The 25,921-nt window shown below is 39.7% G+C and overlaps 1 protein-coding gene across 3 annotated transcripts in view; it reads right to left on the bottom strand.

The window, feature by feature from the left end:
* Positions 1 to 7,508: 7,508 nt before the first annotated feature.
* Positions 7,509 to 25,921, bottom strand: part of GRM1 (glutamate metabotropic receptor 1) — a 308,061-nt gene continuing 289,648 nt past the window's right edge. Inside the window, exons 9-10 of one of the 3 annotated variants that reach the window (XM_054977668.1) lie at positions 24,728 to 24,754; positions 12,761 to 12,821 (exon numbers count right to left, since the gene is read on the bottom strand). In XM_054977668.1, the coding sequence (XP_054833643.1) occupies positions 12,761 to 12,821; positions 24,728 to 24,754 (88 nt within the window). Of the gene's footprint in view, positions 8,377 to 12,736; positions 12,822 to 24,727; positions 24,755 to 25,921 lie in introns of those variants that run through there. The other 2 variants (XM_054977650.1, XM_054977658.1) reach the window with 2 other exon arrangements.

Genomic DNA, 25,921 nt, shown 5'->3' with positions numbered 1-25,921 from the left:
AAAATGGGCTATGTTGAACATCATTGCTTTTCCTGGTCATTCCAGACAATAAGCAAAGCACACTGTTGGTATGATATTTCTTTTTCTTAGACCAAATGTCTGCAGGCTTTCTAGAGAGAATTAAAGCTTTTCTTAACATCTAGTTTGTGAAAATTGCAAGGCACTCTAAGTTTCTTGGCTCTGTTTCAAAAGATATTATCATAATAACATAGATCACTTGCTGGTATTTTTTAAACGTTCATGTTAAATACCACATAAAGAAATGTTTGGGTCAGCTGTTTCTTTCCCTTGAGGAATTTGCAGACTGTTATTCACCAAGTATTAGTTTACTGCTACTTTTATTTTAACAAAGGAATTATTTATATTTATTTTTTCTAAACTGTATCTGTTGATGCCCTCATCTTACTATGGACCAAGCTACACATGATGAATGACACTTGAATGGCAAGTGGATTGAGTGGAGGGCAAGTGAACAGGGAGAAATACACTTGCCGTTCAAGTGTCATTCGTCATGTGTAGCTTGGCCCTATGTTTATCAATAAAATACTGTTTTGTTCAATTCCTCAAAATTGGTATAGTTATGCAGGTTCAGTCACAGTAGCATGTGCCTAGATGTTCAAGTAGTTTTATTGGTATTGAATGAAGTTGGGTATTGAATGAGGTTTGAAAGACTCTGTGCAGAGACACAGGAGATCTTGGACTTAGACTATATAAGCAGTCTCTCCAAAGATGACTGCTAGTTTGGAGAAATAAGGATCTATTGCATTTTTATACCATTCTTCATCCATCAAGTTCACAGCAATATGGGTTTTCTTTTCTATTTTTACCTTCAGAACAACCCTGTAAAGTAAATTTGTCTGAGAAAGAGTGATTGGCCCAAAGTGACCCATTGAGCTTCATATCTGAAAGTTTTTTTAACCTATACCACTGAAGCCCTAGTTCAATAATATTCACATTGATTCTCCAGAAGAGATTTGATTCAGAACACACCCTGTACAAAAGAGAGGTAGTCAGATTTTCTCCCTCAAGCAAGTAAGTTTATGACAAAGGCAGTTTACACACTTTGCTTTGAGAAACTGAGGGCAAATCCAGACTTGACATCTTTGGGGTTGTGTAGGGAACAGTGAGTGGGGCTAATTATAAGCTTCCCTCCCCCCAAATTGTTAGAAGCAGAAAACTGAACATGAGTGGTTTCAAAAAAGTTGACAAGGCACTTGCCCAGTGGATTTTGGGATTGTTCCGCAGTTTCCACCATGAAACAGCCACTGTCAGAGGAATTGAGAAGCTGAAAGCCTTCCTGGGTGCAGTCCTCATGGCAGGAATGAAGGTAAATGTGGCTTTTGGGGGCTGATAATTATGAAAGTGGCTGTTTGTGAGCCACAGAGTGAGTACTTTTGAGAAGATTAACAAGCATGTGGATGAGAGTAATCCAGTAAACATTATACACTTGACCTTCCAAAAATGTTTGTCAGGATCCCCCACTAAAGACCTGTATGTAAATTCATAGTCATAAGATAAGAGAACAGGTCCTCTTACAGATTAAATGACTGGTGAAATAACAGGAAGAAGAGAATATGAGTAAATGGACAATTCTCACAATGAATGGAGGTGTTTAGCCACCTGTCCAAATACTTAATTTGTTTATAAATGATTTAGAATTAGGTGTTAGCAGATGATAATACCAACTCAGATTGTGAAGTCCTCCAAGAGCATCTCTCCAAACTTGGGTGATTGGGGAAGAACATGGCAAATTAAATTCAATGTAACTAATTTGATGGTGCTACACACTGGAGAAATCTCAGTGCTGGGGATTATAAGGAAAGGGACTGAAATAAAAAGTCAAATTTGTAAGGCCCCTGTAAAGATGCTAAGGCCTGTACAGTTATGGTTGCCATTAGAAGTATACAAAATGAAACAAACGAGCTGGAAATACATCCAGAAATTGCAGCTTTGTTTAGTTAAAGCAACTTCCAGAACACTGAACCAAATCTGAAAAACCAAATTGTAGCGACACCCTCCCACCAAAAAGTTTCTGTGTTCTGTTTTGGTTCTTATCTTGTAGCAGCAGCAGGCAGGCACCGGACCCACACAACAGCATCTTGTTTTCCTTAATGGCATTCACCAATTGGATCCCAAGGGGAGACATCCCTTACGTTATTAATTAACTCTGTTGGCAGGAAGGTGGAATGTGTGCAATGAGCATTAGTGCATCTTTTTTACCCCTGTCACTACTCTGGTTATGGCATTGTCTCCCTGCCAGCTGGGTCCTCACAAGGGGAGACCCCTTCCTGCCCATCAATACTGGAAACCTTTGGAAGGGGAATGTGCAGACTTCAATCACAGGTTAACATTCTAAAGACACTTCCCTGGGAGTAAGCACTATTAAATATCATGGGACTTACATCTGAGTAGACCTGTTTAGGGAGGAATGTACATCTTGGAGGTTTTTTTTGCAGCACTACCTGGACACTGGTCTGTCTCCTCCAACCCCATCAGGGCACTTTGACGGTCCATCACTGTAAGGAAAGGTACCGCTGTGGTGTGTGTGTGTGTGTGGGCAAGTGGGCTGTTTAATCAGTCAAATTTGATAAAAGCCCTGGAAGACTTCCATCATAGGCTGCAATTCTAAAAATACTTCCCTGGGAGTAAGCACGATTGAATAACATGGAGCTTATATCTGAATAAACTTGTTTAGGATTGTTTCTTCCCCATCCTGTGAGCCATTCACCTACTCTGCCCTTTCAAACACAATCCTGCCTGCCCACAGCAATAGGAAAACTTATAGAAAGAACACGGGTTTGTTTAGGGGGGGGGGAGGATTCAGACAATCATGCTGCCCTGCCTGTCTGCACTTGAGCGATGGAGATTGGTGGCAATTAATGCAAGAATACCCCTTCATCATGGGCACAAAAATACAAGGCACAAGGAAACATGACAACAGCAGGCAACAGTAGGATGTAAAGGTAATAATTTATTGGTACTATAGAAAAAGAAAAAAGTGAATATAAAGCAGGATTGCTTTTAATACTGCTGCTACCCTGCTACTCCTTTGCCAGCTGGTTTCTCACCATAGTATGCACCTGCCCACACTCACTTTCTTCAGGGTATGTTAGTTGTGTTTGTGCATAGTGTAATCAAGGAAAAATTCAGCAGGTTGATGGTTTAGAGGGAGGACTATGTTCTGTGTGGGTTTACGCCATTAAGTGCAAAAACAGTTACCCCCAAAGAGCCTGGAAGCTCTCATTGCAAAGAATGGGGCTGAAACTCATGATAATGGGAAAAAGCCCTGAATTAATTAAATCCAAGCTGGCAATTCCTCATCAGAAAAAAACAATAATGGTACATAGTTCCTTTGGAAAACCCCAGATCTGAAACTGAAAAAGGATTTTGTTCAGTGTGTACCTCTAATTGCCATATCTCAAAAACGGCTTTTTTCTGGGAAAAGAGGTGGTAGAACTCAGTGGGTTGCCCTCAGAGAAAATGGTCACATGGCTGGTGGCCCCGCCCCCTGATCTCCAGACAGAGGGGAGTTTAGATTGCCCTCTGCGCTGCAGTGCGGAGGGCAATCTAAACTCCCCTCTGTCTGGAGATCAGGGGGCGGGGCCACCAGCCATGTGACCATTTTCAAGAGGTTCTGGAACTCCGTTCCCCTGCTTTCCCCCTGAAAAAAAAGCCCTGCTCAAAAACATTGAGTATTCAAAGGCCCTTCTCAAGTGGATGAGCCTTGAGAGGTTCATTTGAGTCTTCCCTTACCAGTCTAATGTTTTAGGGTGCTCACCACTAAACCCAATACTTCTTCAGTATGCCCTTGAGTTGTGACAATTAGTTCATGCTTAAGTAGCAGAATTAGATAAACAGAAAAAAATTAGTCAATTCCCCCCCCCCCCGGAATTCCTGTAATGCAGAGCAGGCAAAAAAAAGAAATTATTAAAATATAATAACATTCGATGTATATACTGACCTTCAGGACAACTTAATGCCCACTCAGAGTGGTTTACAAAGTATGCCATTATTATCCCCACAACAAACATCCTGTCAGGTGGGTGGGGCTGAGAGAGCTCCTAGAAGCTGTGACTGACCCAAGGTCACCCAGCTGGCTTCAAGCAGAGGAGTGGAGAATCAAACCCGGTTCTCCAGATTAGAGTCACGCACTCTTAACCACTACACCAAACTGGCTCTCAAGGAGTATTTCTCACTCCTCAGACCAGTCAGAGAATGTGAAGTCTGAATGGTGATTGATTAATCCTGTACTGCTCTAAAGTATGAGTTGGGTGGGAGGTTAGCTACTATTGTGGAGAGAAGCATCATAAGAGAAGCAGGGTAGCCTTATAGAAGCATGCCCATACCTCATTCTGATTCATTTGTTCTCAGAAGGCCTACTATTTTGTGATGATCTTTTTGGTTAAAGTATAAAAATGGTTTGAAATACTTGTAGTAGATGCTTGATAGGAAAACATCCCTTGTGTTTGGTGGAATAAGTTTTACCCAGAACCTGCAGTCTTGAAAAGAAGTCATGCATACAAGTGCAATCACAATCCTGACTTATCAACATGTCATATCAGAAAAAGGAGGTCTTGTATGACACCTATTGGGACTAGTCCACAAATGTACCTATATGGGACATGTGCAACTTCTGAACCTTCTAACCCCTTTTATTTTATTTATAACAGTTATATTCCAACTTGCAGCATTGGTGGGAAATGCTATTTGCCAACATTTAACAAGAAGGCTGCAGCCCTTTTCTCCCAAGATCCAAAACCTCAAGTCAGACTATTATATGGCCTAGTTAGGATATTATTGAAGACCTCATGGTACAGAATGCTTTCAGCCACCAACCACCTATTGGGAGGCCATACATCACATGGTTTAAGCACCCCAACATTTCTACTAGCTTACAATTATCTGCTCATAATTCTACTTTTGAGCAACAAAGATCCACATGTATTGTCGAAGGCTTTCACGGCCGGAGAACGATGGTTGTTGTGGGTTTTCCGGGCTGTATTGCCGTGGTCTTGGCATTGTAGTTCCTGACGTTTCGCCAGCAGCTGTGGCTGGCATCTTCAGAGGTGTAGCACCAAAAGACAGAGATCTCTCAGTGTCACAGTGTGGAAAAGATGTAGGTCATTTGTATCTACTCAGGAGGGGTGGGGTTGAGCTGAGTCATCCTGTAAGAGTTTCCCAGGGTGTGGAATGCTAATGGCGGGAGGCTTCACTGTATCCTGAGGAGGTTCTTTTGCATATGGATTGGTACTTGATGTGCTAATCTTCTCTGCAGGGCTATTGTCGGGGATAGAATGTTTTGTTAGCCTGGTGTTTTTCAGAACTGGAAACCATGCTCTGTTCATTCTTAAGGTTTCTTCTTTCCTGTTGAAGTTTTGCTTATGCTTGTGAATTTCAATGGCTTCCCTGTGCAGTCTGACAAAGTAGTTGGAAGTGTTATCCAGTATTTTGGTGTCCTGGAATATCCCCGACAATAGCCCTGCAGAGAAGATTAGCACATCAAGTACCAATCCATATGCAAAAGAACCTCCTCAGGATACAGTGAAGCCTCCCGCCATTAGCATTCCACACCCGGGGAAACTCTTACAGGATGACTCAGCTCAACCCCACCCCTCCTGAGTAGATACAAATGACCTACATCTTTTCCACACTGTGACACTGAGAGATCTCTGTCTTTTGGTGCTACACCTCTGAAGATGCCAGCCACAGCTGCTGGTGAAACGTCAGGAACTACAATGCCAAGACCACGGCAATACAGCCCGGAAAACCCACAACAACCAAAGATCCACATGGTTTACAGACTTCCTCCTTACCTTGCAGTGGGGTCACAATCTTTATGGATAAAATGCATAAGATCTCCTTCTTTAATCTACAGTTGTGCCAAATATTCTTTAGTTTACATTTTCAGTTCTAAAATGGGGATTTTGGTGGGGTAGAACTATTCATTGAAAACATATAAGATTGTGGGAACATTATCACTGTATACCATGCCATTATTTCCTCTGGTAGCTGTGGGCTGCTGCTGCTGCTTCAAAGTTATTTTCCCCCTCTAATTGGTGCTTCTTTTTTATTTCCTGGAACATTGGAACAATGGTGTACAGAACTATATTTCAGTCCACAGCAAAAAGCAATGAAGAGATTTTTGCAAAATATTTTAAAACCATTTTGCCTTACAGTTTTAATACTTGCACATCCAAGGTTGCTAAAAGAGATGCATTTATTTGTTTAAAATACACGAAATAAATTATAGGAGCACTGGTTATTATCAACAGCTGAATTACACATGGCAGAAATATCAGCAAAATCAAGCACCCTATTATAAGGGAAGGCTTAGATTATTAAAAATGTTTCAGCACAGCATACAAACCTTCAAAGATCTATAATATATATTTTTTAAACAATGCAATAGAAAACATGTTTGAAACATAAAAATATCGATAGTATATTCATAGGACAATCATCCAGTGGCAGTTATTATATGTTCTATACAAACATTCTATACAGTTACACACACACACAAAGACACAAACATACACTCACTCTCTTGCATCTACCATGTAATCTAATGAGCCAATATCAGAATTGCTTTTTGTTTTAAAGTTGCAGTTGTTGTTCAAAATATATAATTATTTTATGTTGTTCTCAAAGAAACACAAACAAGTGATGTAATCACATGGCAAATGCATTTGATTATGAAAGCTGAGTTGGTAAATATTGTTTTGCTACAGGAAATGTAATGTTAACAGTATAGCCCCCTGGTTTGCAATTTTCTACAAAAGGGCAAATCTACATATTCAAGAGGACAGAGATTTCAGCTGTGGGTTGTATAAGCAGCCTTTTATCGTCTTTTTAATGTTTATTCTGAAAAGGGGGAAAAATCTAAACCTAATGTTCTATACATTCTTTATAAGCTATTTGCCCACATGCTATCTTTCCCCCCCCTCCCATAACCTTCTGATAACAGGTCACCCACCTAAGAAAGCACACCAAAATATACACTTAAGTGCACCATGCACAGAGGCATCTGTTTTCCTTGGTGCTGCATTAGAGTCAACTGCATTCAGTGAAGATCCACAGCCTTGAGATGTGCTAAACCTTCTCTATGGTTGTATTAGGCTGTCGTATTCAAGTGTTGCCAAGAGTGTGTGACAGAGAACATGAACACTTACTTATCTTTTTTTGTATTTTTGTTTTTGATATAGAAGTTATATGTGGGGTTTGTGCTTTGTCAAAATTCTTTTTGTCTTGTCAGAATACAATACTTTTAAATACGATATGACATTTTCCCTTTTTTTTAAAGAAAAAGAAAAAGAAAACACAACAGATAACGATTTGGAGCCCTCTCGTGGATTTAGTGCAGGATGCAAATTTTTGCCCATCCATATATGCAATAGCATGTTTTTTTAATGCTTTCTTGTGCCCTTGTGTGGCTTGTGCTGTTTCTCCTTGCAAATCAGAGCCAAAAGAGGAGACAATGTCCACTCACTTTAATCACAAGAGCCTCTGTGTCACAGGGTGGATGAGCTTTGCTTATAATCTCTCAGGACGACTGAAGCATAGATTGCACTGGGAGGTGTGCAAAGCACTGATTCAGAAACAGGAGAACTGGGCACAGAGCTGCCTGAAGCCACTGAGTCTCGGAAGGGAGATGGCGGTGTCAGTGCTGGTGAGTCTTCTAGAGTCAGTTTGCTGGTTGCCTGCTCCTCTTCCTCATCTTCATCCTCCTCAAGATCTCCTGGCCTCTCATACACATATTCTGGGATGAGTTTAAACTTCTCATTTTCTTCCTCCTCATCGTCTCCCTCCTCCTCAGCTGGGGGCAAAACTGGCTCTTTGCTGAACGTGCCCATTTGGAGTGGCAATACCTGCTGCTGCATAAGTGGAGGGTGATAGATAGGTCTCACTCCATTCCCTGTACCAGGCACAGGGACCACAGAATTGAAGTCAGGAATGCCAGTGGCAAATTTGTTAACCACACCTTGCAACTGTTCCATGATGGATCTCTGAGGTGGTGGTAGGCTTTTGGGACTCTGTTCAGACAAGAACAAGCGGGTCTCCTCTGCTGTTACTTGCAGTGGAGGTGTCACTGTGACTCGCCTGTGCACAATTGTAGGAGGACTACTCAGCTGGCTAAAGCACACTGGCTCACGCTCTTCTTCCTCCACCACATTGTAGAGAGTCTTACTGCTGATATCTGAGAAAGTTAGGCTCTTGCCTTGGGCTGGATAGCTTTTAGTTAGGGGCTTGATTACTGCGGTCTGATTGCATCCTGGCTCCTTGCTCTTCACATGCACTGAGAGTCTGTGCCACATATGCTGCCCCTTAGGAACTTGTCTCCCACCTGGTTCAGACCATGACACAGACTTGCCATTAGAACTATAAATAAAATAAAGATGGATTTATTTGTATTTATGTTAGGCACAGATAAACAGACTATAAACAAACAATAAAACAATCCTACAGATGTCCTTAGATGTATTCTGTAACAATGAACTCTCAGAGCCCAAATCTAACAATTATTGCTGTGAGTAAGTGGATCCAACTTATTCCATTAGCCCAAGACTCCATGGGAAGAACTACATAAAGATACATGGCTGCCGCTACAAACTGCAGCACTGAGAATAGTCTTATCACCAAACTGCTTAGCTCTGCCTCTCGTTACTGGGTAAGAGTGGGAATACAGTGGTGTTCTTACATATTCCTTTACTATGCATTAATATAGTTGCTGTTGAACAGGGGGAGTCACCTGAGGAGGTCTCTCCAGCTGCCCCTCCCATCAGCCTGACTCTCCTCCCTGCACTCAGGACCTGAAGGTTACTTTCTCTTTGTTTCCGCAGCAAATCAGAGCAAGCCACGCATGCCCAATAAGACTTCCCATACTCTTGCATCTCACTAATGGGCAGGTGCAGACAGTGGAACTGGGCTGGATAGATGTAAGGGTGACATGAAGGCAATGGAAGCATGGGTGAAAGGAGTATGACAGTCAAAGAGGTGAAGGTTGCTGTTCCCCAAATCTGCCACCTCACCTCACCTAATTACAAAACCAAGCCTACATGATTGGAGTCAGAGGAATTAGAGGCAAAAAACTGTAGATTTTGGTGGCAGCAATGCATATCTCAAAACATGCAATCCCACCAAATAGCTACAACAAAAGCTCTTGATCGTAACTGTTAAGACAATTTTGCATTATTGTTTCTATCAGAGTTCTACTGGACTAAACATTTTCTAATAAATGTTGACTTAGCTTCCCTAGAAGTTCTGGAGATCTCTAAAAATCAGGAACTTATTTTTACTTTGTGGATAACAGAAGGTATTGCCATTAGTTTGCCATCATTAAAGCATTTCAAGATGTATTTCAAAATGCCATCCACTTCACATTTCTAAAAGCCATATAAACTTTTTTTTCTTTCACATGCTTGTCGGGCAGTTCTATGATATGGAATCCTAATTCAATCCACTATCTGTTTTTGTATTTCTAAATTAAACCATAACAAAGAAAGTATTCAACTCACCTATGTTAGCAGTACCTTGGGATGTATCTAGCTTATTCCCTTTCTGTGACAAAAATCCCTAAACCTATACCACCTCCAACTGGTATTCATCCATTATTCTGAAAACGCTCTAAGGAAAAAGATACAATAATCCTCTAGAAAAACTTACTCCATAACTGAAATATCCTTGTTTGTTAGGGATTCTTTCCTGATAGTTATACAAAATCTGTTTTAATGCAGTCAATTAAAAGCAAAAACTCATTTCTCCTTTGTAGAAGCTTTGGGTTTCCATTTATGGCACCATTGCATAGGGAATGGCTTTATACCATCAAAAGGGATTCAACCAGTCATGATTGTCATTTTCAGTAAGCAGCAGGATGTTAATTATATTGTGAAAAGTAGAAAAACTTGCACAATATAGTAGGCTAAATTCTTCAGATTCTCACTAGCAGCCCAAGCCTAACCATGTTTACTTGGACTTTTCATTGGTTCAATTGATATCAAAACTTCTAGTGCTTTTACAGTAAATGAACTCATAGTAACTCATCAGGACAAGATAAGCTTATCAAAGCCTTTCCTTCTAACAATGGCTGTTCCCTACATCTGCTCAAAAAAACCCAAAGAAACTATCATGTGAAGAATAAAAATAAGATAACTGTAAAACAAGTTTTTAGAGTCATAGAACATCTGGAGCTTATCTGCAATCTGCAACTATTGTGTGCTTTTGATCCATCTGACTTGCATCTCTCGCTTTGATAATATATGGGAATTGGTTTAGATATGATAAAAAATAATACTGGATAACTGCTTTGGTTTTTAAAAAATGGGCATCTATTAAAAAAAATAGATCAGACTTGCTTTCACACATTTATGCCCCTCTCTCATTAGAAACATGAAATATGAAGGGGTTTCCCACCAAGATTACATTGAACTGTAACACAACTTCAACTTCAACATTCATTATGATGAAAAAATGTATTAAATACAAATACAGGCATAGCTGATGCTTATGAATACATAAATATATTTTGTTTTAAATTATCATAAGACTATGCGTGTGGGGGAACGGGAAGCTAGGAGGGTGATGAAAGAAAAACCATATGTACACCCCTCTTGCCTGAAGTTGCCACGAATATGCTTATGCTATGAGAACACCTAGACACTACTATGAGAATCAACATCACACCAAATTAAAGCAAGGCAAAATGCAGTGCAATGCACACATGACTTTAAGCAGCACTGTTTCTGAAGAACTAAACAATTCTCAGGAGCTCCTCTTGTTGACTGCATTTGTGACTCTGGATGTGATGAATGTTGCCCTTTTAAAATACATAAAATAACCCTTTAAAAAGTAATTCTACTTATGTGTCTGTCCATGATATTACTGCTCATGAGACCCAGTCATAGGCTTCCTTATAAGGAGCTGGTTGTGTTTGTAGATTCAGATCAGGATTGAAGCATCATAAACATGTGGCAATGCAACATGCATTCTTAGAAAGAATATTTTCAAGATCATGCTTGGTATGTATTTGGAGTTGGATGTATATTTGGGGTTTTCTCATCCTTTCCTGAATCACGACGTTTCTGCAAGCATATGAGATGTCTGCTTTCTGCCGTAGTATGTTTGGATGGTATAGGTTGACCATTGAAGGGTGGATGGCTTTGCCTTGCACTGGGGGAAAATGTTAGATAATCTTTCCCAGCATTTTATGACTCTATGGTTTTGAAGTTCATCTCTACAGACCCATTGACAAGGTGACAAGTCTTACATGGACAGAGAGTCTTAACAGAAATGGTTTTCAACCTATTTTATTTGGCAAAGAGATTCAAAGAAAACCTCTTCCCCATTCAGGACTTATTATTTATGATATTAGGACTGGGAAAATGAAGTAAGCTCCAAGTTTGGATCTGATAAAGCATTAAATTAATGAGATGGGATATTTGACCAAAGAGGTGTTATAGGTACGTAGGAGCAGGTTCGATAATTCTATATACACAGGGAAAATAAAAAGAAAGCACTGCCCTAAGCAACAATGTCTGAATGGCCATACCAGTTCATAGACCTGTGACAACACATACACGTCAACAAAAAAAGTCTACATGGACAAGATACACAGAACTAATACATTTTGAGTTTTCCATTGTGATAATTTTGATTTTGAATTTATTTGCAACAGACCATGTTTTGAAGGGTGACATCCAAATAATAACAAGAGGCAGGGACAGGAATTATACATTACAGAAAAATCTATATACTTTGCTATAGGTGAAATACACCAAACTGAGCCCTGTTCCACTGCTCACCATATTTTAACTTGCTTTGCAGAAAAGCAAGTAATATTGGATTGCACCTATATTGTTTACATTTTTGGTTAAAATTTTGTGTTGTATGCAGATCTTAATGGTGTTTCAGTCTCTCAAATGGAGTTTGAATGTATGATCTAGGTTTGCCAGTAAGTACTGCAATATATGCTTCATTCATACAAAATCAGAAATAACTGTATGCCTAATAGTTTAAATCTTTACTATAAACTCAGGCATGTAACATAGTTTTGTCTAAGAAAATTCTATTTATTAAATAATTTTATCAGTTTCACATCTCTGACTGTTGGCACCTATAAGCAGTAAACCTATTTAAACTTGATAAGAGAAAAAAGTGAACAAGTTATAACAGGATCTTTCATCATTTTTATTTTTTCCTTCAGCATTCCTTATGGTCACCTGAATCCTGCAACCTAGTCACCTACAGTATTTTGCATCCTTCACCAAACCCATGTGTTGTTAAACCCTCCCCGACAGGCAACTGAAATTCACCGACCAGGGCTGTGAAGAAGAATAGGGCACAACAAAGATGCAGAAAATGTAAAGTGGTCATTGAAAGAAGATAGGATAGTTTCACTTCCATGCAAAACTGTGAAAGGGGGAAAGTGTTGGTAAGATGAGGGGGAAAAGAAAAATTAACAAGAAAAAATATTTTTTCTTTTTTCTTTGTAACTGTCAGCAAACACTGAAGTGAGAAAGCATTAAAAACAACAAAAAAAATTTCAAAAACGATTCCACAGTGTCCTCTGAAAAGTATATGGACAAGCAAGACTCAAGGCAGTGTGAAAAATGGGGCACATAAGTAACTTTTCATCATTAATGGCATGCACCACATTTGTCCCATTATCAGTAACGATAAAGTCATGAGAAAGAGAAAACAATGGGTAAAAAAAATCCACTGTTTGTCATGCAGCTTCTCTTACACATTCACTGCAGTTTGGGGTTTTTCAAAGCTGCACATGTGCCGACGGACACTGGCTGGTGGGCGAGAATTCTGGCTGCCTCTTCCTGAGGATTGAAAAGAAAAACACACCCAGTGAGTGGTTATACACGTGCACACACATGGCAGTTGTACCACTCGGGTGCCTGTCTCTGTCCTGTGTCTCTTCAGATTTCTTCTCCACATCTGTCTTATTTGTAGTTTAAATGTTTCCTTGGTTCTGCCTATTGTTCAAGCCAACTCCACATACCATTCATTTCTTCTTCACTTACTCATATGGTGTAGTCAATACCAGTTTGAATAAGAATTTGTATTGGATAGATGACCCTGGAAAAACCCTTAGCGTTTAATTTAACCTTCAGCACTGTTCTGTGACTATAATGAGATATGAGTCAACTGACCATCTTGTAGGGCAGAAACTTAAACTAAGTAGCTATGATGCTGAGCACAAGTAGAAGTCATTGTCTGCGGTGTGTCAAACAATCCATTCTAAGATGACCATCAGGTAGGGAAGTGGCTGCAAACAAATTAGGTCTTCCCTCAGGCTATTAATGTGTCTGAAATAGAAACATAACTAAGACGTGTGGGTAGCAAGGCTTTGTGGATATTTTATGGATTAGTAACTATTTGCAAAGTTGATTCATGTGCCACATACTCTCAGGAATTGTCATGATACAATATATGGAATTTTTCTTGCTTAGACTGCTCGAATGCTTGGGAAGAATGTGTATACTATCCTGTTTGGAGATATGAACATTCTTTTCAATACATGGCCTGTACATTTCATTTATGAACTGTCATAATTTGCTTTTCTAAAGAATGCTATTTATCCAAATTTTAAATTTAGGTTTTCAATATGTATGTCACTTTAGGGCAATTACTATGGCTACAGAGATATGAAAGAAATGACAAATTAAAGCATAAAATATATAGACTTGCTGAAAAAAGAGCAGTTATGCAACTTTTTCAAAAATGTCACAGGAATGTGAGAGGGGAAATCACTGAAGGTAAACATAGTTGATACCAGTCACCAGGCTGAGTTGATATAATGTCATGGAATGTTCACCAACATCATGCCTATTCTGGAATAAATTATCAATGTACAGGGAATGTTTGCTGCTGTTGTGAAAGGGTAAAAAGTTAGGAAAATATATATTTAGAAAAAAATAGAATATCTTGTTGGAAATCCCCCCAAACTTTCCATATTATTCTTCTAAATTGCTACACATGGAAAACAATTAATGAACATCAGAATGACTATGCTTTGGCTGTCCTGCATATGAAAACTGCATTGCAAATTCAGGGCCAATATTTACATAGGTTATACTCTTATATGCCATGCTCATTGGAATTAAATTTCCTTTAAGCTTTCTTCTTTTGGATATACTGTTCCTAAAATTACAGGATTTGAGTCCAGTGGCATTTTAGAGATCAACAAGATTTTCAGAGTGTAAGCTTTCGAGAGTTAGAGCTCCCTTCTTCAGATGCCAATCAATAGTCAATCACTTTGTACCTGTTGGTCTTTAAGGTGTCACTGGACTCACTTACAGCTGTTCTACTGCAGACCACCATGGCTACCCACTAAAATGTTCCTAAAATTGTTACCAAAATTAAAATAAAATATTTTAAAAGTTATGAATACTGGTTTGCTGGCCCAGTGTAAACATTAGACTTAAGAGGCATTTATCAGTACAATACCAGTCAGAGTTATACACTTCTAAGCCCAATGACTTCAATGGACTTAGAAGGCTATTACTCTTCTTAAGACAGTGCTGTTTATGTATTTTATTTATATATTTATTTAGTTTGATTTATACCCCGCCGTCCCCACAGATGGGCTCAGAGCGGCTAACAACATTAAAAAATACATTGAAAGTCACAAAACCATAAAATCAATAATATTTTTTTAAAGTCATTAAAATAGTCCAGGAGCAGGCTATTTAAACAAATATTGGGAGTCTGTATATGGGCATAGCAGATGGCCAAGGGCAGCCCCAGAAAAAGTGTAGATTGACACAATGAGGATACAGTGGTCATGAACTTTTACTAGCATTAACTAATGTAGGATGGGATGTCTAAGACAGAGGAATTTGGTGAAGAATGGGGGGGTGGGACTTTTAGTATGAAAAACAGTAGATGAAAGGAGAGCATCTGTGCCACCAGGAAATGTTCCACATAGAGGCTGAGCAGAATCAACTGCTGGTTATCTGCTAGCTAAAAGATTACAATGGGGGACTTGAAGTTGATGGTTTGTGGATGGAGCTGCTTGATGCTGCGTAACCAGCTGAGGAAATGGGTGTCTTGGTTGATGGCCCTGCCCTGTAATTTCAGAGGCATTCATGGCACTATAAACATGGATCCAGTTGTCCCAGCTCCCTTTCCTGTACAAATGAAGCACATTACAAGATTGGCAGGGTTGAACACTTTTAAGCAAATCAGAAAGCGTGAGATGCTTTGGACTGTCAGGTCTAGAGGGCTCAAGACTGTCAGGTATAGAGGGAAAGCAATTGCCCATGAGTCTTGCTTTTGCACCTTGGAATGATCCAAACAAGCAGTGTCCCCTTTATTAGAAGGGATTTCAAGGATCTGATGAGAGTAAGTAGTTATGCCTCCAACTAGTGCTGATGTGGCCCAAGCTTCTTCATTGAAGGGTCTGGAAAGGAGCTATTTGGGCAGCTGTCGTTGAATAGATTATGCACAAAGCTGATGAAGTTTTGATAAAACCAGCCTTGGAGGGTGGGGGAACTTGCTTCCACCACTTATCAGTGCATTATAATACATTGCACTACATAGAGATAAGAGTGTTCACCATTCTCCTGAGCGGTTTGGCAGGCACTGAGCAGCGTTGTCCTAAAGCCTGCAGATGCTTACAGGACACTATGGGATGGGGATGAAGCTTAGCACCTCTTGGCACATTACATGTGCAGGCAAGGATAAACAAGGTTGATATGGTTGCCTAGTGCAGCTCACTCCTTAAAATATGTAGCTTACTTGAATAGATTATGGTGTAGATCAGCCATTTAAACTAGTTAAACTGTGTGTCTTATGCCCTTATTTGGGGAGGAAATGCCTGGGAAAAACTCTTTTCTACTCAGCACAAGGTGATAAAGGAAGCAATGGAGTCTTGCCATGGTTAGGCCAGTGAAATCATTGCACTTTCTTCCTGTGTCACCTAATTTAGAGAACAAGGGAGCATGCTGGGATTTGAGTAGCTAACCTGCTGATCTGGCAGCTAGCCGAGGCAGAATTCTATGAAATGTTGCATGTCTGCATGTAAAGATTCTGTTATGCACAGCTGGTTTGTTTGTTTTACATAGTTGGTTTGTTCAGCATAATGCCTATCAGCCTAGCACATTAAATTTGGGCTTAACATGAGTAGTATGTAGAAAGCTTGGCTCTATGTTTTGGAAACAGAGTGGTCCAGCAAATTTATTTCTTCTTGTTTGTCGGCTTCAGTAAGGACTGATCCAGAACTACTATCACACAGAATTTTGTAGGAAGGAAGGAAGGAAGGAAGGAAGGAAGGAAGGAAGGAAGGAAGGAAGGAAGGAAGGAAGGAAGGAAGGAAGGAGTTTTGCTTTAAGAGGAAGAAAACAAATGCAAAACAAATACTGCAAATTCTACTCACAACTAAATAATCATTACGTACAGCAATCAGATTGCATTTTGCTCAAAACAAAGGAATCTTAGTATGAATGATATTTAACATGATTTCAAACATGCACATCACATCACATGTTATGCGGTAGTTTCAATGCATCCAGTGCATCCACCTTAGTCTTTCAATTACTATCAAAAACCTCTCCAAACAATGACAAGATCTTCAGAATAAATGGTTGTTTGAAGTTTAGCTGTTGTTATGATTTCTTCTATCAAAGAAGAAATGTCAATGTTTCTGATTAATAGCACACTCATAAGAAAAGTTAAAACTTCTTAAAACTCATTTTTTCCAAAAATTATGTCAACTATGTGTTTTTATGCTAGGCTTGGCACAAAACATTGAAAATGGTATACAGTAACTACTGTAAGAAATTTGTCTCCAGATGTTTACAAGCTTGTTTGAGGACTATATAAGGTTTTGTTTCAATGGACAAAAAAGTCTCTCCCTACATCTCATTTTAAAAATTGCAAACTTTTACAGAAAAAGTATAGGAAAAAAGCCTAGTGTAAGCTAACTATTAAAATAGTACTTCTCCTCCAGAAAGAGAGTAAATGTAAGTCTCACCAAATGCCATGCCCAATGTCATATACATGCCTTACATAATCCAATTTATGCAATGCTTATTAGGTGATGCATGAGTGTATATTTCAGGATTCCCCAAAGGGTGTAAAATTAATTTCAATACAAAGACACCTTATGCCCCATTTTGAGTATCACTCAGCAGGAGATTGGGACAGTAATAGTGCCCTCTTCACAATGGAAAAGAGTCCAGAAGCGCCTTTAAGACTAACCAACTTTACTGTAGCATAAGCTTTCGAGAACCACAGTTCTCTTCGTCAGATGCATGGAGCTCCATGCATCTGATGAAGAGAACTGTGGCTCTCGAAAGCTTATGCTACAAATAAGTTGGTTAGTCTTAAAGGTGCTACTGGACTCTTTTCTATTTTGCTACTACAGACTAACACGCTAACTCCTCTGGATCTCTCTCCACAATGGTATGCCATTTCCCCCCAGTATGATTAAATGGCAGCTATTCATGTGTGTGGTAAAATTCTATTTACATTTGGGATCACCAGATGTGAAAAAGCTTACCTCATCATGGGGTTTGTGATGCCACTCTGGAACTGGTACATATGAAATGTTAATTTACATCTTGAGTGTATAGTGGGTGCTGGACAAACAGCTCTATGATCACATATACTATTGTTTTAAAACCTAGCTCAGGCAACTTGCTCCTTCAAAGGGGCCCATATAGTCATCAAGGGGATGATCTATAAATTTTGGAGGGGCATCCAGAACTTTTGGGGGTAAGTGGGTGCATCTAGGATTTTAGGCAGTTGCCTTCTCACTACTTGCAATGGCTTCTTACAGCCACTGGAGAAGACTTGTCTTATACTACTCAAGCTGTATTGGGGATAAAATCCTAGAGCTAGATTTCTCTCCTAGGCCCTTAAAATTGGTATACAGAATTAGGAATTGGATCCAGCATTAAAAGTTTGCTGATGACCATCAGCCATAAAAGTCTCGTTGAATGTGAGATCTGTATATCGTAGGCATATCTGTATATCGTATAAGTAGCTAAATAAAGTTGCCTTGTCTGGAGTTCTGTTTCTATGTCCTAATTTTTAGGTTGCATTTTAGGTGTGCGGAAGTGAATTAAATGTTAAGAAACAATGTCTTGTAGGTTTGCATTTGTGTATGTTCATGCAATGTCTTCATAATATGTCAATATCACAAGTACTTCGAGTATGGGTCTTGCAGAAGCAGACTATATACATATTACCACACAAACATCTCTCTGTTGAACAAATATTTATGGCAAATGCAGAAAGAAGGAAGGCATTCTTTCTGGGAATAAGGCTGGGACACTTTACTTTTCAAAGAAGCTCTATTCATGAACATAAGTATCTGTGCAAGACACAGGAAGCCTTAAGCAATCCAAAGATATATAACACAAGTCTCCTTTGTATGTTATTTATTGTAATGATTATACATATTCATGAACTATGACACATCTATGTTTGTTTTGAGGAAAGTACGTGCAGCAATCTCTTAAGGGCAGAAATGAAACATTCAACATCTGGGAACAAACATTTAGAAAACATAATTTCATGCCCCTTGCACTTCTATTCTGTTTATTCTGTAGGAAAAACATGGCTTATTTTTCATTACAAAGCAAACAACCTCTTTCTATGGCAGTTTTTACTTAAGTAAGATACCAGTGCAAGTTCTGCCAGCCAGAAAGACTTCCATACAAGGAAAAGCTTTTATTCAAATGATCAGTAGCTTGAACAAGAAGACTTTTCCTGTTTGATATCAACATAAATAGAAAAATTTCTCAAGCAGAGAGCCAGTGATAAATATAAATTTGCTTTCCATTGTAGTAAGCTGAAGGCTGGATATAGACAAAAAAAATGTCTGTAGTGGTACTGTCAGAACTGAACCTAGGGCCAGAACTTGGGCCCCTATCTCATGAACTCAACAAGGGAGCCTAAAGAGCAGGCTGTAGCTTTGCAGTAAGTGGGGGCACCTCCGTAATACAATTTAGTCCAGAGTCTAAAATTTCCTAATTACCTACCACTGGTTGTCTATGTGCAATTCTCTATTAAAGAACTATATTTCTGCATGTCAGTCTAGAATAAGAAAATAGTATGAACTGTCATGACTTTCTTCCTACAACCCAAAGGAAATGAAATAAATAATATTTACAAATGTCCCAATAAAAAGGGTACTTTAGAAAAGTAATATGTGATCTAGTCAAGCAGAAAATTAAATTGTAACTGGCATGTATTTTATTCCTGATATTTTATGCCGAAAGTGTGATAGATTTTTGGCAAGGTGATAGGTTTGTACAATTATACATTTGTGTATAAACAAATACACTCTGTAAACAAGGAACATTTTGTATATTTACAAACCTTCTTATATATATAATTGTGCATCTACCCCACTTCCTATTTAAATATTGAGACTCATTATGTTTGTTGTCATAGAATTATGAAATAAAGGGTTGGATCCAGACTAATGTTTCCACAGAGCACAATCTCCCCTTCCCCCAGAGTCTAAAATGCCTACCCAAAAGGAACATTTTATTTCAATGGCCATTTTGGGCTGCCGCAGGATGGGTGAAGTAGGAAGTCTACACTCCACAGGCAGAAGTCCTTGCACTGTTACTCTGGATACAAGCCATAATGTCATGAAAAAATGTTGTTAGAGAATCTAGTGATTATATATAAGAGTGCACATAACTCCATGTTTGTTTCTATCTTCTTTTGCTGTATAAATTAAAAAATTATATTTGGGATAACAACAACATTCGATTTACATACCACCCTTCAGGACAACTTAATGCCCACTCAGAGCGGTTTACAAAGTATGTCATTATTATCCCCACCACAATCACCCTGTGAGGTGAGTGGGGCTAAGAGAGCTTCTAGAAGCTGTGACTGACCCAGCTTCAAGCAGAGGAGTGGGGAATCAAACCTGGCTCTCCAGATTAGAGTCCCATGCTTTTAACCACTACACCAAACTGGCTCTCCAAAGTGTTGCATAGGTTCACCTACAGGGCTTGCAGTAGGCAGTAGGTTTTTTTGTAAACTGCATGGCTGTACCACAAAAATGCTTTTGAAATCCCTCCCCCCCGTCTCTAAAATGTTGGCCACGTGGCATAGAGACATCTGTTCCAGTAAAACACATATGAGGTCCCTTGGACTCAGAGGGCTAGTCTCAGAGTACTGCTTACTGTTCATATGACACTAGACTTCTTCATTTAAATTTTTATGGCAGATGGTCACTGAAAAAGAGATAAATAATACCATGAGATCTTTTAAACATTATAAATATGCAGATGCTTTTAATTAAAGCAATGGGGCAATAATTCACAACACTGTGTAACTAATTCTGCATATCAAGCAGATGACTATTTTCCAAGCAGCTTTCTCCTTCAAAAATTTACAAGCTGCATACTAACTGCTTTTAAACTTGGCAAAGGCAAAGTGAGGGGGATCTGTTGGTGAGAGCGGATTGATCATAGAAATGAAATAGCACATGCTCAGTCTACTCTATAGCTAAAATGAAAAATCTACAGCAATTCTGCAGAGATCATTGCTCTTAAAAGTTGAACAAAAATATAACTTTAAAACCACCAATATCACCAAGTAGATCTACTATCTAATAAAAAAGACAACAAACATTTCGTAGGGTTTTTTTTAATAAATAAGGATGATTGCAATCTCAAAGTACAGGAAACATTGTGGTAGTTGTGTATTTCCTATTCTAATATATTATGAGGAGTGCACTTTTTCAAATCCATCAGATCATAGTCCAAAAGGCAAACTAGATGTGACACTAGGAAACTACGAACAGATTTGCCCAACATTTCAAAAAGATAAACAGAAGCTATACTAAGCTGAGTTCTGATTGGGATTACAATGCAGAGCAGAATGGTTTCCCTAGCACTGTTTCACATTCAAAACTGACTTTGCCCCAGGAACAAAAAAAGTCTGGCAAAGGGAGGAATTCCTTCATCCTCTAGATCTAATAACTGCAAATGGTGCAGGAAGCTATGACTCTTGAACGAGTGCCCCAATATGAATCAGGGTCCAATGTGGTGGCTTTTTACGTTAAACAAAATGACACCAGGTAGATCCCAGTATTATGTCAAGTACTTAGTTGATAGTCACTTACTCTATACTAAGAAGGGGAAATGGGGTGAAATGGTTCCCTCTTCTACCAGCAAAGGAAGGTCAGTGAAGCAAGCTTTTGTTTGTGCAATATGGAACTGGTGATTTTATCCAATTCCCCCTGCCTGGCATTTCATGCATCCCCCCTGATGACATTTTATCCAAGATAAAACATTGGGTACTTGATGGGGTGGTGGTGTGGGAAAAGGAGGCGGCTGAAGTGGCATCCCACAACATCACGATGTCAATTTTGGCTGCATAGTAGGAAGTGATGACACTTGTTTTATCATAGAGTTTAGGGGAAATCTTAGAGCATCCCATAATGCAATGATGTCACTTTTGATTATGCAACCAGAAGTGATGTAACATTATGGGATGCTGTTTTGGGAAATCTCCCCCCCCCCCCAATATCCTGGGGTTGCCAGCTAAGGGATTGTTTACAAATGGAATTGCTTTACTTACTGACTGATGTTAACAGAACACATAATCAGCATATACCCTTGTTTCAAATGTATGAATTCCTGACTGTATGCTTTACTATTTACTATCATTCCTGAATATAGAATCAATGGTTCAATATGTAAAGTGTAAATAATACCAGTGTTAAGGGAAAGCTCATTTTATTGGCTTTAATGGGGGAGACTAGATTGCAATTCAGAGCTGCATGATGAAACACATATTGGCCTGTCCCAGAAATTGCTTGGCATTTCCCCACCATGTTTATGGATATGCAGGACACAGCACAGTAGTTCATGAGACCTGACTCAGTGATCTCATCATATATTAAGCAACCTGGTCACATATCCCTTTTAGAGAGAGAGAGAGAGATCTTTCTCTTTAGTAAGTCTCTTCTCCTGATTGCTTCATTCTTTTGTGGTTTTCAGCAGAACTTGCCAGCTGGTTTAGTAACATGTACAGAGAAATCAAATTTTAATTAAGTGAAAAATAGAATGCAGGCCATAAATGATGATATTTTATTCCTGGATCACCTCATATGACAGTGGGCTTTTGCAAAGGAAAATCTTACTATTTTTTTTTTTTAGTAATTTCCAAAATGTAAGTGGATTATCAGTGTTATATTATATGGCTCTGCAAAGTGCCATTTCTATCATGATCTCTTAGCATCAAAAGTGTACATTCTATTGATGATGCAATATACCAAGTTCATATGAAGATGACACAGTCTTCACAATTAATCTAAATATTCAAAATCGAGTTGTCTTATCCTAATCTGCTTTGGAGATGTGTACTATCCTGCCATATGGCAAGGAGAATTTTACCACCTACTGCTATCTGCCTACTTTTTCTCCTGGGAAGTGGAGAGCATTTGCAAGAGGGTAAATAACAAAACATTACCCCTTCCACTTTTGGGCCATGGCCCCAATTGTTATTATCTCCAGATAAATTATACATCTGGTCAATCATAGATCTTTAACACCATTTGTAGTTTGGCCACAAAGAAGTACGACAGCTTTTTCTGCTAAAAGTTATTATACTTTTCAGTAGTCCTTCAACATATGGAAAAGATACAGTGATGTCAGTGAAGTATAAGAAGCCCCGATGTTCTTATCAACTGAATCATCATGATAGTTTCCATCTGTATATACATTTAGTTCCCACCACAGCAAAATTTCTCTGAAAAATATAACAGACCTGTAAACTTCAAAAAGTTTTAATAGAACAGGGTTGCACTTACCTGTAACTGTTGTTCATTGAGTGGTGTCTGTGCAGTCCCACATGGGAACTGCATATGTGCAGGCCAGCCACGGACATTCCAAAACTCTTAAAGGCATGCAACACTTGCCTAGCTTTTTCACATGCTCCCCCCCTCCCCAGGTGTAGCTATAAAAGGCAGGGCGAGCAGTTCCCTCCCTCATTTCTTTAAGCTGCCAGTGTAGAAGGAAGGTAAGAAAAAGAGCACATGGTGGAGAAGGAGGGAGGGATGTGTGCCTGCACAGAAGACCACTCAATGAACAACAGTTACAGGCAAGTGCAACCCTGTTTTCATCGTTGTGACTTCTGTGCAGTCCCACATGGGACATTAGCAGGACTTACCCAGAACTTACCCAGGAGGTGGGCGTGAAGCTCTTTACTGGAAGAGACTCTTCAGGACAGCTTTACTCACAGCTGTGTCCCTTCTGAAGTCTATGTCAATGACATAATGCTTGATAAATGTGGATAGCGTAGATCAGGTGGCCACTTTACAGAATTCCACTAGATGGATGCTCATTAAGGATTAAGAGATTTGGGTCTTTTTGGAAAGGAGCTGTCATGTCCTGTCCAAGTAGAAGCAAAAAATATGTTTAAAATCAAGGGTGTGTAAAAGTCTTTCTATGTCAGTCATAGGTGTAGGGAAAACTACCGGCAAGACAATGTCCTGATTTAAGTAAAAAGCAGAAACAAAGGGGAGGCTCGGATGGAAGACAAACTTATCTGCGAATATTTTAATGAAAGGAGGGTCATAGCTCATGATTTGCAATTCACTCACCCTCCTAAGTTGAGGTTATGGCCTCCAGAAAGGCTGTTTTAGCTGTCAGAACCTTAAGAGAGCAGGTAGCTAGGGGCTTGAAAGGTTTATGCATGATTGAAGCAAGAACTAAGGAGAGAGTCCACTGGGGAATTAGCCTGGATGCTGTAGGATATAGGTTTTCTAAACCTCTGAAGAAGGATTTGCATTCTGGCTGGGCAAAGAGCTATTTCCCGTTTATGCTGTCATGGTAGGCCAAAATGGCCGCTAAGTTTAATGGAGGAATAAGCCAAATCGTGGTCCTTTAGCTGGACCAAATAGTGCAAAGCAGACGGCAATGAGGCAGAGAGAGGGTTCAAGTTGTTGTTTGTGTCCCAAAGAGAAAGTATTTTCCATTTTCCTAGGTATGATTTCCTGTTGGATGGTTTCCTAGCCTCCAACAGGACCATTTGGACTGGAGAGAAAAAATCATTCCAGGGAGATTCAAACCAGGCTGTCAGTTTCAGAGTGCCCAGGTTGTGGTGGAGAAGCATATTGTCCTGTAGCAGGTGTGGTTTTACGGGAAATTGGTAGATTCTACCCTGTGCCATTTGGAATAGTGTGAACTGGAGAGGAGCTGAAGGGGGTTCCCCACTAAGAGTTTCTATGTGTTGTTCCACCACATTAGGGACCTGTGAATGAGTCTCAGGACGGAGAACCGCTTGTATGGATTCTGACGCTGTGGGTGGAACCAGGGGTCATTTTGTAGAAAAAGAGCTGGAGGAACTCATTAGCATAACATATTAGCATAACTCATTAACATATGCCATGCCCCTTGACATCACCAGAAATGTGTCATTAGCATAACTGATTTGCATATGCCACACTCCCTGACATCACCTATCCTGGCTGCTTTGGACCCAATCCTGGCCATTCAGGGCCGAAAGTGAGCCCAAAATGGCAAAAAGGGGCTGAAAATGGCCGAAAAGGGGCCCAAAATGGTCAGGATTGGGCCGCTGTTGAACAAGAGAGTGATCTACCACCCGTCAGAGGTGGCCTGATCTGGGCCGTTTTGGCCCCAATCCGGGCGGGGCCACCTGACATGTGACCTCTTTGGAGAACTGCCAGAACTGCAATCCCACACGTTCCCCCTCAAAATGAGCCCTGGGTGGAACACTGACAAACCAGCTTTGCAGGGGACAATGCCTCAGCCTGTCTAATGGAACTATCAGAGTCAGAGAGGCTATAAAATCTAGCAATCTTTGAATTTGTTTGGCACTTTGGTACCTGTATGAAAAGACCTTGTTCAGAGTAAGGAGAAATTTCCCTCTCCTTTCTGGAGTAGGGAAGGCAAGGGCTAGACTGCCCCCATAAAGGCACTCATGCCTACATATGACAATTATGGAGGCCATAGCTCTCGAAGAGCAATCTTCGATATGTCTGTATTAATTTGTTGTTTGGAGAGTGTAATGATTTTAAGTGTGTTTGTGTTTCTTTAAATACTTGGTGTGATACGAATGAACAGTGGGAGTGAAAGAGAGGGGTGAGTGAGATGATTGGTTGATGACTGACAGTATGGGTGCAGTTGAGAAGTGTGATTGGAGTGAAATCTGATTGGACAGTAGCAGTGCTCTAGGGGTGGAGTGAACTGCAGTTTTTAGTTACTGAGCAGAGAGAAAAAGAGGCATTCTGCTTTAGATAGGCAAGGTGTGTGTGCGCCCGAGAGAGAAAATTATATATAATCTGTGTGACTAAACCTATCCTGTGTGACTAAACCTATGTAAAGAAACCTTAAGAATTGATAAGTATCTTCGAAACCATTAAGCTTAAGTAATAGAGTGAAACCGATATACTTAAAGCTTAAAGAAGCCTTGAAGTTCTTGCAAAATTTCTGTAAGCCTTTGTTTATCATCAGGGATTAGGCTCAAGTATAGGTCTATCTTTTCCCATAAGAAAAGCTGGTAGCAGGCCATGATGGCCTCTTAGTTACCAATCCTAAAGGGTAAGGCTGCAGAAGCATAAACCTTTCTACCAGCATGTCTAGTTTCCTGCCCTCTTTATTGATCGGAGCTGAATGGCCTGTCCTTTTTTTGAAGGCCCTTCTCTTGGAGGGTTTTGATAAGAACAGAATTGGCAGAAAGGTGAGTAAACAGAAAACCTGACCCTTCTTGTTTAGTCTTATACATATAATCCTGCGTTTTTGATGTCACTGGACTTGAAGTGAGTCTGGACAATACATCTCTGGTCACATCAAACATGCCTTACATGATTGGAAATGCCACCGGTCCGGCTGCTTCTGAGTGTAGCACCTTGTAGACTGGATCCGAAGAGGTCAGAGCAGAGCAGGTCACCTTAACGTCCAGAGATCTCGCCATCCAA

This window comes from Eublepharis macularius, chromosome 1, assembly GCF_028583425.1.
Source record: "Eublepharis macularius isolate TG4126 chromosome 1, MPM_Emac_v1.0, whole genome shotgun sequence".
In the NCBI taxonomy this organism is placed as follows: domain Eukaryota; kingdom Metazoa; phylum Chordata; class Lepidosauria; order Squamata; family Eublepharidae; genus Eublepharis; species Eublepharis macularius.
Note: the sequence above shows the minus strand (reverse complement) of the source record. Positions and strands in the feature narration are given on the sequence as shown.